Source organism: Chanodichthys erythropterus, chromosome 10 (assembly GCF_024489055.1).
Source record: "Chanodichthys erythropterus isolate Z2021 chromosome 10, ASM2448905v1, whole genome shotgun sequence".
Classification (NCBI taxonomy): Eukaryota; Metazoa; Chordata; class Actinopteri; order Cypriniformes; family Xenocyprididae; genus Chanodichthys; species Chanodichthys erythropterus.
Window position 1 is genome coordinate 25,939,971 of NC_090230.1, and position 14,176 is coordinate 25,954,146.

Below are 14,176 nucleotides of genomic sequence, written 5' to 3' on the forward strand. Positions count from 1 at the left end.
TTATTGAAAATGTTTTGTTTGGGTCACCATCACAGAGATCAGTGTTTAATTTAGTTTTAATTTAGTTTGGCTCTAACAGAATTTTGCTATGAGAATGTTCTCCAAATATTTAGTGTTGGTTCTGGGAACGTAAAAATGTCCAGCTTTCTTAATGTTAGAGGAAAGTTTTTTATAAGGAATAATGTTCCTCAAATGTTCTTTCAACTTAATTTTGAATGTTTAGAGGAACGTTGATTTGTAACATTCCAAGAACAGAAAAATGTCCAGTTTCTTTAAAGTTAGTAGAATGTTATTTAAAGGTTAGTTTGATGTTCCTGAAACATTCTTTCAATCATTCAAACACCTGCTGTGAACAAACACTGAAAGAAAGAGAAATAAGAACACAAACTACAACTTTCTTCAGCCACAGCCTTAGATGAACTGGAGATAAAGACATGAAATCTCTGAAGATCTGATTAAACAACTCCACAAACAGCATTACCAGCTTCACTTATTACTAACCAGACTGACTTTATTTCTGTCACACGTCTACAGAAGATTTTACTGAGAATTAACAGAGTCTTATTGAAAATGTTTCATTTGATGTCACCATAACGGAGATCAGTGTTTGCTTTAGTTTATCTTTTGACCTTTGACTTGTAGGTGTTTATGGAGAACGTTTTTGTATTAAAAATGTCTGTTTCAATGAAAGGCAACTGCTTTTTCGGTAATTGCTGAATTAATTGAAACACTATTGGAAAGTACTCATTTATACATCAACATTCAGCATATGAAACACAACAGTGGTGACATGCTTCATGCCAGCATACAAAACACATTTATGGCTTCCAGCATGCATTGCAGCATGAATAAATTATGCAGGTGTTGACAACCGTACCAAGTCTCATGCCATTTGGACAAACAGAACATTTTAATTTCAACAAACGTCATTTGGGGTCAAAAAGATCCCGAAGACCACATAAGGGTTAAACAACAACAAACAAAAAAACTTTTATTCTAGCTTCATTTACATTTACATTTATTCATTTGGCAGACGCTTTTATCCAAAGCAACTTACAAGTAAGGAATACAACAAGTGAGTCGTCATGACGAGGCAAATAGACAAGAAGTGCTCATAATACAAGTTTCAGGCAGTGCTCAGAGTATCATACGCTACAATAAAGAGGGATTAGAGGAAGTGAAAGGATAGGAATAAGAAGTTGTTGTTTTTTAAGATGAGGTTAAGTGCTCACAAAAGAGATGAGTTTTCAGCTGTCTTTTGAATGTTGCCAGGGATTCAGCATTCCGGATGAAGGCAGGAAGAACATTCCACCAGCAAGGAACAGTGAACGAGAATGTCCTGGAGAGTGATTTCATGCCTCTCTGTGACGGTACCACAAGCCTTCGCTCCTTTGATGAGCGCAGGCTTCTGGTAGGAGTGTAGACTCGTAAGAGTGAGTGGAAGTAGGGGGGTGCTGAGCCTGTGGTAGATCTGTAAGCATGCGTCAATGCCTTGAACTTGATGCGAGCAGCGAGAGGTAGCCAGTGTAGAGAGATGAACAGAGGAGTGACGTGGGCCCTTTTGGGCTCGTTGAAGACCAGACGAGCTGCAGCATTCTGAATCATTTGTAGAGGCTTGATTGTGCATGATGGCAGTCCAGCCAGAAGAGCATTGCAGTAATCAAGCCTAGAAATGACCAGAGCCTGGACCAGAAGGACCAGAAGTTGTGTTGCATGTTCTGTTAGAAAGGGCCTGATTTTCCTGATTTTGTATAGTGCAAATCTGCATGACCGAGCTGTCTTTGCAATGTGGTCTTTGAAGGTCAGTTGGTCATCAAGGATTACTCCAAGATTTCTGGCCGAATTTGATGGGGTAATTGAGGATGTGCCTAGCTGGATGCTGAAATCGTGATTTAGAGTCGGATTGGCAGGGAAGACGAGAAGCTCAGTCTTAGCCAGGTTGAGCTGTAGATGATGTTCTTTCATCCATGCCGATATGTCCGCCAGACAGCTTGAGATTCGTGCAGCTACTGTGGGATCATCTGGATGGAATGAAAGGAAGAGTTGTGTGTCATCAGCATAGCAATGGTAGGAGAAACCACGTGCCTGAATGATGGGACAAAGTGATGTAGTGTAAATGGAGAAGAGGAGGGGTCCAAGCACTGAACCCTGAGGAACCCCTGTGGTCAGTTGATGAGCTTTGGATACCTCCAATAGCTTCACGCATCCTTTTTTACCAACACTTGAATGTGAGTGCATTTAATAAAAAAAATAAACATTTTGAGCAAAAGGCTGAGAAAATTGTGTTTTTGTCAATGACTACTTCACAGTCCTGTACAGTTCAGTAACGTTAGGAAGTTTTGATTTATATGCTGTTTTATGTTGATGATCTCATTATTTTACATACAGTATGCATCTGCTTACAAGTGATATCACTTGTTTCTGCTTCTTCTTCACAATATGTCTTTTGATCTAGAGATTCAGTACTCTTTCAGAAGATGTAATAGCACCCCTACAGTTTAACAATACAATTTTGGTCAATTTTGGTCAGTTAACCTGAATCCTTAACTTCACTATTCTGATTTGTGAAAACTTTAACACTCAGGGTTTAAATAACAGATTAATTAACTAATGATAGAGAACACAGAGCAAACAGAGAGAAAACTAAACCTAAACAGAACAAACACATTACAGTTAGTCTCATATAGAAATAATTGAATTGTGATTTTACTGTGAGATCAAGTTTGAATTCAGCTCTAAACTCAGTTAGTAGTGATTGATTAAATAAAATAATATAAATATGAAGCTCAGATACCCAACAGCATTAGTTTTAGTGTGACATTAAACATTGTCTTTTTTAGTAAATGTTCCATATAAAAATCTGTTTCTCTTTTCATTCATCATATTTTGTCTTTGTCCTATTATTATGTGTGTTATTAATTTCACATTTAAATTATTAAATGTATTTTAGTGAAGCTTCATCAAACCAACTTCAAGTGATTTTAATATGTGAAAAACTCTGTTCTTCAGGTGTGTTTGGTGATTATGTTGATTTGAAGTATGTGATGGAGGGAGATTCAGTCACTCTAAACTCTGTCAATGAAATGAAGGGTGGTGATGTGATTCAGTGGATGTATGGAGATGGAAAGACTTCAATAGCTGAAATCAGTAAACGGCCCAACAGATTCGCTGTATATGATGATGTTCTTGATGGGAGATTCAGAGACAGACTGAAACTGAACAAACAAAATGGATCTCTGACCATCACAAACATCACAAAGAAACACGCTGGAAGTTATGAACGACTGATCAACAGTAGGAAACAGTATTTTTAGGGGCCAAGCCCCGAAGGGGCTGTAGCCCCTATTGTAATTGTACGTTTTCCCTTTTATTATTATTATTCTTCCTCCCGAATGGGAGTCTATGGCAGCCCTATCAACGGAACATGAGAAAATGATGAAATTTGGCACAGTTGTAGAGATGCTCATGAATAGTGATTGGACCAAATTTGGAGTCTGTAGAACCAACTCTATAGCGCCACCACCAGTTCAAAATTTCAACATTCTAACGGTTTTAACATTTGAACTCTTTGTCATAGAAAAATTAAATTTAGTTCATCTGATTCGTCTCTTCATGCTGATGCTATTCAGCTTCTTACATTAAGTCTCCACCCATTACAGTAGCGGCCATTTTGAAAAGTACAGTATTTGTTTTTTTCGCTTCTCCTTCAAAATTTGTCCAATTTTGTCCAGACTTTGATCAGGTGATCTTTGGACTGAGCCGCACAGAAATGACTGAACAGATTTTTTTTATTCATCTTTGTTCAAAAGTTATGATGTCACGAAGTTAACGAGGTTGACCCGAAATTGCTATAGAGGCTGTATCTCGGCCAAACTTTGAGCAATCGAAACAAAAATTGGTACCCTTGATCAAGACCATGATCTAAGGTTCCATGCCGAATTTGGGAACAGCGCCACCTACAGGTCATGAGATATGAAAAATGGCTATTTTGGCCAATTACTTTTGAACACTTTATTAGAAAATCAAGATCTTGGTGTCTATGGATTCCTTGGGCCATGCCGAATCCGGGGATATTGAATTTGTCAACATCGGATGAAAAGCATGTCCGCCATTTTGAATTTTGTCATAAATTGCAATAACTTTTAAACAATTTGACATATCATCACAAAATTTGGTACATATGACCATCAGAGTGTCCTGAAGGTACATGAGAAGTTTCAGCACAGCGCCACCTAGTGTTCCACAGATATAATGTTTTTTGCAAAATTGCTTATAACTTTTGAAAACATTATCCAAAATTTGTCGGCTTATGCCGATTCCGACAATGTGTCATTTCTCATTTTCCTTAAATGTACCTGTCTGCCATATTGAATTAAATCAAAAACAGTTTTTTCGCTACTCCTCCTACAAATTTTGGTCAATTTTGTCCAAAATCAGCTCAGATGATCTTTGGACCGAGCCGCACAGAAATGACTGAACGGATTTTTGATATTCGCTACCATTCCCAAGACATTCATCTCTGAATGTGACCTTGCTTGTGTTTGTTGTCTTATACTAGTTAGCTTAGCACAGTAATTGCTTAGCATGCTAAACTATTGCTATTCTTTCTAATGTGGTCTTCAGTCAACAGGTTAACCAAAACTTAGTTGGCATTAAATAACTTTGCATACTAATATGGTTAACATGCTATGAAGCTTTTTTTTTGGTGAACTCTTTCTCACACTGAAACCTCTGCTTAGCATACTGATGAACTTGCATGGCTGATTAGCTCAATGTGTTACGCCACGGATCTCGAATGCTCTGCATCGTGGGTTCGAAACTCAGTGTGACACATGCCCAGACCGCATGAGGTACTGTGGCAGGAAAAGATGCAGAACTTGTGTCTGTTTTAGGCATTCTTCCTAAAACTGGTCTAATCTGAAGCTATCACATGCAATTCCTTTATGTCCAAATTCGTAGTTATTCTTCTTCCCCCTGTATGGTAATCAATGAACCATAAGAAGGAAAATTAGCAAATTTGGCATGCTTGTAGTGATAGTAATTAAAAGTAATTTGACCAACTTTGGAGTATCTAGGACTAAGTCTATAGCGCCACCACCAGTTCAAATATTCACTTTTGTAAAGGTTATAACTTTTGAACCCTTTGTTCCAGAAAAATGAATGTCAATACAACTGATTCCTCTCTTCATACTGATCACATTCAATATCTTACATTAAGTCTCCACCCAGTACAGTAGTGGCCATTTTGAAAAGTACAGTATTCCGTTTTTTCGCTACTGTATCTCGGCCAAACTTTGAGCAATCAAAACTAAAATTGGTACACTTGATCAAGACCATGATCTGAGGTTCCATGCCAAATTTGGGAACAGCGCCACCTACAGGTCATGAGATCTGAAAAATGGCTATTTTGGCCAATAACTTTTGAACACTTTATTAGAAAATCAAGATCTTGGTGTCTATGGATTCCCTGTGCCATGCCGAATCCGAGGATATCGAATTCGTCAACATCGGATGAACCACGTGTCCGCCATTTTGAATTTTGTCATAAATTGCAATAACTTTTAAACAATTTGACATATCTTCACACAAATTGGTATGTATGACCTTTAGAAGGTCCTGAAGGTACCTGAGAAGTTTCAACACAGCGCCACCTACTGTTCCACAGATGTAATGATTATTGCAAAACCACTTATAACTTTTGAAAACACTTTCCAAAATGTGTATGCTTTATGTCATTTTATTCCCTGGCTTATGCCGATTCCGACGATGTGTGGATTTTTGATATTCGCTACCATTCCCAAGATATTCATCTCTGAATGTGACCTTGCTTGTGTTTGTTGTCTTATGCTAGTTAGCTTAGCATGCTAATTGCTTAGCATGCTAACCAGTTGTCATTCTCTTTAATGTGGCTCTTCAGTTATCAAGTTAACCATGAGCTTCATTAGCATTAAGTTAGCTTAGCATGCTAATATGGTTAGCATGCTAAGTAATGCTTTTTTTGTGAATTCTTTGTTAGACTAAAAGGTTTCTTCCACAGTCTGTTGAATGTGCATCCTCAAGTAGCTCAATGTGTAAAGCCAGTTATCTGAAGAGCCCTGTATCCGAAGTTAGTGGGTTCGAATCCCAGGTGGAGCGGTTTTATAAAATAGTGTGTTTTGATTCCTTTACTGCCTCTTGGATTAGAAGTAAATGCTTTTTGTTTCATGCTGTGTTCATTTTCATCTAAGCTTATGTACATTCTGAGTTCATTCTTGCCCGTAATTCTGAACCAGCTGTTTCATGTTTGTTCATTTTCTGCTGTTTTTCCTCTTCCTGCTCTGTATTGCACTACAGCATGATGAGCTGCAGAATGATCTAAAGTGCAGCTTTATAAGAATTCTTCATTTTGAGTTCATTTTCACATGAACTAATAAACTTCGGCAGGTGTGGAAACATTCACTTGCACAGTGGTGCAATGAGATGAGAAATAGACCTTGGACCTGGAGGTCGTGGATTCGAATCTTGTGTGGGGTTCCTTTATACAATTGTGTGTAATGAGTCATTTTGATACCTTTTTTATCCAAATAAGGATTGTGCTAATCTTTATTCCTCTTCAATGAGATACAAGTATTTTAGTTCATTCCGTGTTCGTTCTCTGAACTTCTATTGATTTTCATTTCATTTCCACCTGTCCTTCTGAACCAGATGTTTTGCATGTACATTCAATTTCTGCTGTTTTTGCTCTTCCTGCTCCGTATTGCGCTACTGCCCCTACTGGGGCTTGGCCCCGAATTGCTGCTTGCAGCTATATTACTCTCAATGTCATTGGTGAGTTAAATATCAGTTCCACCTTTTTTATATTTATAATCAGCACAAATATTAAATTATTAATCCAAACTCCATTTTGCTTCTGTTGAGTAACAAAGATATTCATTTCAAATTTAAATTTCAAAACCATGTACTTTTGTAAATGACTGTTTCAGGGGCGATTTCCCGGACAGGGTTTAAATTAAGCCAGCAGAGGTGTATAGTCCAGGGGTCAGAAAGTAGAAGTCCTGCCATATGTTTATTCCACCCACTGAAGCAGTGTTAAAGTTAATGAGATAATTAAGTGATAAATTGAGTGATGATTGACCATTATTGAAGACACCTGATGATAACAAGCAGAATCACCAAAGGAGAAAATTACAATTTCTTGACCCTTCACTTTTTAATATTAGATTTTGTTTGGCTGTTGAAACTAAATTATAACAGCCAGACAAGCAAACAGAAAAGATGATCAGGTGGTGTCGGTTATGTTTTCACATAATCATTATTTGATCTGAATCACTGAACTCATTTAGAGCTCAATCTCTGAGTTAGATTTACATTATTGATTACAGCAGCACTGTGATTCTACAGCAGAAGATCAGTACAAAGGATTTTTAAAAAGTTTCTCAGCTTAAAAAAAAAAAAACAAAATCTTTTCATTTAATCACACAAACATCAAGAATCATCCTGTGAATCTCAACAGTGGTGGCCATCATAAAGCATGTTGCAATGCATTCTGGGTGCCACCAATCAAAATTCATTCACGGCTCCCATCATGCATTGCTGGATGAATAAATTATGAGCTTAATTGTCTTAGTAATTTCCTTTATTTTCTTTATTTTATTTTGTTCTGTTTATGCGACTTTTTAGTAGCTTGTTCTCTAATGTTCAGAGTTGATCTGTTGATCAGAATATGTTGCTTGTCACCGTCGTTGAGATTCACAGGCTGATTCTTGATGTCTGTGTGTGCCTAAAAGAATTTTTTTTTTTTTTTTTTATCAGAACAACTTTTAAACAATCCTTCAGATTATATTGATAAAGCTGATCTTCTGCAGAATCACAGTTCTGCTGTAATCAATAATGTAAATCTAACTCAGAGATTGGGCTCTAAATGAGTTCAGTGATTCAGATCAAATAATGATTATGTGAAAACATAACCGACACCACCTGATCATCTTTTCTGTTTGCTTGTCTGGCTGTTATAAAATCTAATATTAAAAAGTCAAGGGTCAAGAGCCCAACTAAAGCAACACCGATCTATATGATGGTGACTTAAAATTGTGATTTTCTCCCTCAGTGATTCTGCTTGTTAACATCAGGTGTCTTTTTAATAACGGTCAATCATCACTCAATTTCTCATTAACTTTAACACCGCTTCAGTGGGTAGAATAAAAATATGGCAGGACTTTTACTTTCTGACCGCTGGACTCTCCACCTCTGTAAGCCAGGATAGGCCTTAATCTAGAAAAGTTAATTGTGACTTAAAAATGACTTTCTGAAACACAGATAAAGTACAGATTACTAAAACCTGGAATCTGGAGTCCTAAAAATAAAATAAAAAATAAACTAGATTAATTTAAAACCAACTGTGCAAATCTGAATTAGCATGAGAGAGGTTGCCTGTAAAACATGGAATTAACCAAGAAAAGCTTAAAATGGAACTGAGAAGCAAATCCAAGGAAAACAATGGCAGCAGAAAGAGACTGCAATTCAAGTACTATCATATTGGTTGCTTCATCATTTATAAATACATACATACACACATACACACATACACATACACACACACACACATATATATATATATATATATATATATATATATATATATATATATATATATATGTATGTATATGTATATATATATATATATATATATATATATATATATATATGTTAGCAGGTCCTCAAGTCCTCACTAGTTCAACACTTCACCACAACGGTAATCTGCAAAAAACACTAACATAACAAAAACTTTTACATAATAGAACATTAAACAGTAAAGGCTGGAATACACTACACAATTTTTACGCCTATTTTCCCCCCGATGTACAGTCTGAACAGGTTGACGCTAGTTGACAAAAGTCAGAGCCAGTCTGCAGATTTGAGCCGACAGATTCCATGGAAAATCGCATAGTATATGATGGTCATAGACTCCGATTTTTTAGCTTCAGATTTTGATTCCATCCAGTCGGAGGATATCAAACCTGTTTGATATTTTGAGCCGATTTTAGAACACATATCAGTGAACAATATGTGTTGCTAATAAATACAGTATAACGTTACACAGTACAGTCATACGCTGCCCAAGCAATGCAAATCAAGGGTGCGAAGTCACAAAGATCGAGAAAGATTGGGTAATAAGGAAAAACTTACCTCATTCAGCTCACGAATCACGGTGCTTGAAGAGTAATCATGTTGAGACACTATTATATACCGCTTACAGTCACTAGATGGAGCCGCGAGCTCGCGCACGACATGCATGAATCTCCTGCATTTGTTTCGCCTGTCTGTCATGCGTCTCCTAGCAACCAGGTGAGTGTTTCTGTTTGTGTTCCGAACAATTGTAAAGTCTGGTAGTGTATGATGCCCAGCTTTTCTCTGTAACCATTTATAAAGTCAGCAAGTGTAAGGTGCCTAGTGTTTTAAAAATCTGTTCAGATTTTAAAAAACGTGTATTGTATTCCAGCCTTAACAATTCTCTCCATATTCTCATCTTTCTAAAAAAATGCATAAAATAACACTTTTTCAACATTTACTCTCCCACTTCAGCCAGTACAAAGCATGATGGGAAGTGAAAGTCCTGTTTGATTGGGTTACTTGACTGAAACATGTTATTTCAAAATGAAAACATCAAGTCAGTTCTAGTAACCATTTCAAGTCAATTTAACATGAAGCAATGATATATGGTCATATGGTCAAATATATGGTCACCATGATTTTGCCAAGTAAGACATGTATGTTCCTGTAACAACATTCCTGTCTGAAAATTTAGTCTTAACCCTATTCCTACCCCTAAATCTAATCCTACCCATAACTTATCCCTAAAATCAGAGGGGGAAAACCATAGTTGCAATCATAAACTTGACATAAATGGTAAACTTGTCCCTCAAATCTGACTGGTTGATTGGAATGTTGATCCAGGAACATGTCGTACTTGGTGAAATCACATTCACCATATATATATACACACAGTATCAATATTGATATATATCTAAGTAATACATGTGTCTTCTTTGAAACACAATGTTAATCTGAAGTTAAACCTGCCTCCTGGTAGGTTTAATTTAAGCCTCAATTTAGTCCTGGAGTAGCTCTAGTCTCCCTCCAGGAAATCAATTTATCAAACTCTGGACTAGACTAAATCTAGGACTATTTTAAACCATGACAGAGAAAGCATATTTCTGTTCATTTGGTTTAAAAGGCTGCTTTATTCTAGGACTAGGCTTAATCTCTGTCCTGGAAATAGCCCCTTTATCTGTGTTGAACTCTGTTTCTGTGATACAGTTAAAATATCAGTGAAGGAGGGAGATTCAGTCACTCTGAACTCTGATCTTACTGAAATGAAGAATGATGATGTGATTCGGTGGAAGTTTACATACACTTTAATAGCTGAAATCAACAAACGGCCCAACAGAATCACTGTAAATGATGCTGTTCTTGATGGGAGATTCAGAGACAGACTGAAGCTGGACAATCAAACTGGATCTCTGACCATCACAAACACCAGAACTGAACATGCTGGAGATTATGAACTACAGATCAACTATAAGAGTGTTGATTTCATTCTCAATGTCATTGGTGAGTTCAAAAATGGTTACACCGGTTTTTAATGACAAAAGTGAAACTAAATCATACACCATTTTGTTTATTATTGTTTGTTTGTTTTATGATATTGTTTGTGTCAAATTTAAATTTTAAACTGTTCGATTCAATAAAACATTATAATCTGTTTATATGTGACAAACCCTGTTTCTGTTTGTTCTGTCTGTGATTCAGTCACTCTAAACTCTGATCTTACTGAAATGAAGGATGGTGATGTGATTCAGTGGAAGTTTGGAAATGAACACATTTTAATAGCTGAAATCCCTAAACGGGCCGACAGAGTCACTGTATATGATGATGTTCTTGATGGGAGATTCAGAGACAGACTGAAACTGGACAATCAAACTGGATCTCTGACCATCACAAACACCAGAACTGAACATGATGGAGTTTATGAACTAGATAACGACTATTACTCGAGGCCTTCTATTATTCGTCTCACTGTCTACGGTGAGTTAAATATCAGTTTCACATGTTTTATTTATTACTAGCTAGATCTAAAAAAGTATCTTTTCATGACTAATTAGTTAAAATGACTAATTCCCTTACTTTTTTACATTAACAGCAGGTTTATATTTAACTTTCTATAAAATTTTTAAAGTTGCCATTGAATGAAAAATTTAATTTATCTAGGCATAGTTGAATAACAAGAGTTCAGTACATGGAAATGACGTACAGTGAGTCTCAAACTCCATTGCTTCCTACTTCTTATATAAATCTAATTTGTTTAAAAGACCTCCGAAGAACAGGCGAATCTCAACATAACACCGACTGTTACGTAACAGTCGGGATCATTAATATGTACGCCCCCAATATTTGCATATATGCCAGCTCATGTTCAAGGCATTAGACAAGGGCAGCCAGTATTAACGTCTGGATCTGTGCACAGCTGAATCATCAGACTAGGTAAGCAAGCAAGAACAACAGCGAAAAATGGCAGATGGAGCAATAATAACTGACATGATCCATGATATCATGATATTTTTAGTGATATTTGTAAATTGTCTTTCTAAATGTTTCGTTAGCATGTTGCTAATGTACTGTTAAATGTGGTTAAAGTTACCATCGTTTATTACTGTATTCACGGAGACAAGAGCCGTCGCTATTTTCATTTTTAAACACTTGCGGTCTGTATAATTCATAAACACAACTTCATTCTTTATAAATCTCTCCAACAGTGTAGCATTAGCCGTTAGCCATGGAGCACAGCCTCAAACTCATTCAGAATCAAATGTAAACATTCAAATAAACACTGTACTTACATGATCCGATGCATGCATGCAGTATACATGATGAACACTTCGTAAAGATCCATTTTGAGGGTTATATTAGCTGTGTGAACTTTGTTTATGCTGTTCAAGGCAAGCACTAGCTCCGGGGGCGGAGATCGTGAGGAATTAAAGGGGCCGCAGCCTGAATCAGTGCATAGTTAATGATGCCCCAAAATAGGCAGTTAAAAAAATTAGTAAAAAAAAATCTATGGGGTATTTTGAGCTGAAACTTCACAGACACATTCAGGGGACACTTTAGACTTATATTACATCTTGTGAAAAAACGTTTGATGGCACCTTTAAATGTTCCACTTTTGATCATCTTGTTCCTCTCAATGTTTCTTGAATATCTTCATTCATCCTCATTTCTCTTTATTCTCTCATGTTTTTCAGCTCGTCTGCCTGTTCCTGTCATCAGCAGTAACTCTTCACAATGTTCTTCATCATCTTCATCATCATGTTCATTGGTGTGTTCAGCTGTGAATGTGAGTCATGTGACTCTCTCCTGGTACAAAGGAAACAGTTTATTGTCCAGCATCAGTGTGTCTGATCTCAGCATCAGTCTCTCTCTACCTCTGGAGGTGGAATATCAGGATAAAAACACCTACAGCTGTGTGCTGAACAATCCCATCAGCAACCAGACTCAACATCTGGACATCACTCACCTCTGTCACACATGTGCAGGTACGGCAGTGCTGATATTAGTTGATGTCAGCGCTGATATTAGTGTTTATTGACTGATCTGATCTCAGTTTGATGTTTTTATTCCTCAGACTCTGTCCACTGTTGTGGTCCTACTGAAGCTGTGATCCGATTGGTCCTCTCTGCTCTGGTGGGCGTGGCTACTGTCATTCTTCTGGTTTATGACATCAGATCCAGAAGAGCTGAACGAGATCAAGCACAGATTCACACATCAGGTACATGATTGATGATGTCATTTCTCACACACTGATTTTGCATATAGTAATATTTGTGAGATTTATTAATTAATGTCTTTATATGTTCATCTTTTTCAGGAAGTATTGAAATCTAAAGCAGAACGCTGAACTGTAAAGATTCTTCAAGTGTGTTTTTGTCATAATAAACACTGATGATTATTTGAGCTTCTCTCTCTCAGTGTCAGATTTATTTAAATTTTATTTGTAAGGCTTTATTGTTTATATTTCTCTCAGATACAAAATTAATAAAGAGACACACGGATCTCACTTTACTAATACTGCTGTTCATCTGTCATATATATTTGCTTGGCTTTATCAATAAAGTTTTCTCACTCTGAGCTTCAAGAGTCTCTCCATGTTTTATTACTTTTATTATGTTGAGCGCCCCCTGGAGGAATACTAACTTTATGTACATTTTAACTATTTCAGCCGTGTGCCACATATATAGCTTTATATTTTTTTAAAAAAAATATTATTTAAAACATTATTTGTAATTGTTTACATTATTATTAAACTCATTAATTTTCTTTTTGTTTTTCTATCCACAATAATAAATAACTTCCCCCAGCTTCTCCTTTAAGAAAACACTGATTCGGGACACATTATAATATACATTGAGATCACAGTGAAACACATAAACAACATATCAGTGCTCCATTTCCTCCAACAGGCAACAATAAAGTCTTTAAATGTGATTTCTCTCATTGTGTCTCATCTGAGGATCAACACCTCCACCTAGTGTCTCACCCTGAATCATGTTATCAGGAGTGATTTGCACAGTATCTGTAATGATATCCAGTGATTGTGCCTGTTACTCAAGAAAGCCACTAGATGGCGCTGCGTTAAGGATTATGTGACTAATATGCAACAAATAATGAACAATACAACCACATTAAAATGTGAAAGAGAAAATAAACAGACATGTTGAGACTGCACAATGTATTTCTAAAGGAAAAGTGAGACAAAAAGAGCAATCTGTCAAGATGATAGATGAAACTGACCTGAGCGATACATTCTTCTTCAGCATGGTGACCTGTGAAACAGCTGGAATCTGAGATCATCCACAGTGGACAGTTATCAGTTAATGTGAGAAAACGCAAACGCAAATGGGAAGCAGCAGATCAATGGAGCGCTGGTCACTCAAGTTGGACACTCCCAGCTAACAGAATTTTGTTATAAGAACGTTCTCTAAATATTCAGTGTTGGATTCTTGACGTTACAGGAACGTTTTTATAAGGTATAATGTTCCTCAAACGTTCTTTCAAATGTATGTTGATTTAAATTCAACATTCTAGGAACGTTGATTTGTAACATGATTCCAAGAACATGAAATTATCCAGTTTCTTTAATGTT

General features: G+C 36.6%; 1 protein-coding gene across 1 annotated transcript; it reads left to right on the top strand.

The window, feature by feature from the left end:
• The first annotated feature begins 1,288 nt into the window (after nt 1-1,288).
• On the top strand, nt 1,289-12,918 carry LOC137029359 (CD48 antigen-like). Its single transcript, XM_067398950.1, has 6 exons — nt 1,289-1,370; nt 3,010-3,294; nt 10,297-10,590; nt 12,279-12,569; nt 12,659-12,802; nt 12,902-12,918. Exons 1-6 carry the CDS (start codon nt 1,289-1,291, stop codon nt 12,916-12,918), a joined length of 1,113 nt encoding a protein of 370 aa, XP_067255051.1.
• The last annotated feature ends 1,258 nt before the right edge of the window (nt 12,919-14,176 follow it).

Bases quoted from the DNA above. Each gene is read 5' to 3' on its own strand.
- LOC137029359 (XM_067398950.1), top strand. From the start codon at position 1,289: ATGAAGGCAGGAAGAACATTCCACCAGCAAGGAACAGTGAACGAGAAT. The intron at 3,295-10,296 runs GTAGGAAACAGT...TCTGTGATACAG, and splicing joins TTATGAACGACTGATCAACA to TTAAAATATCAGTGAAGGAG. The intron at 10,591-12,278 runs GTGAGTTCAAAA...CATGTTTTTCAG, and splicing joins TTTCATTCTCAATGTCATTG to CTCGTCTGCCTGTTCCTGTC.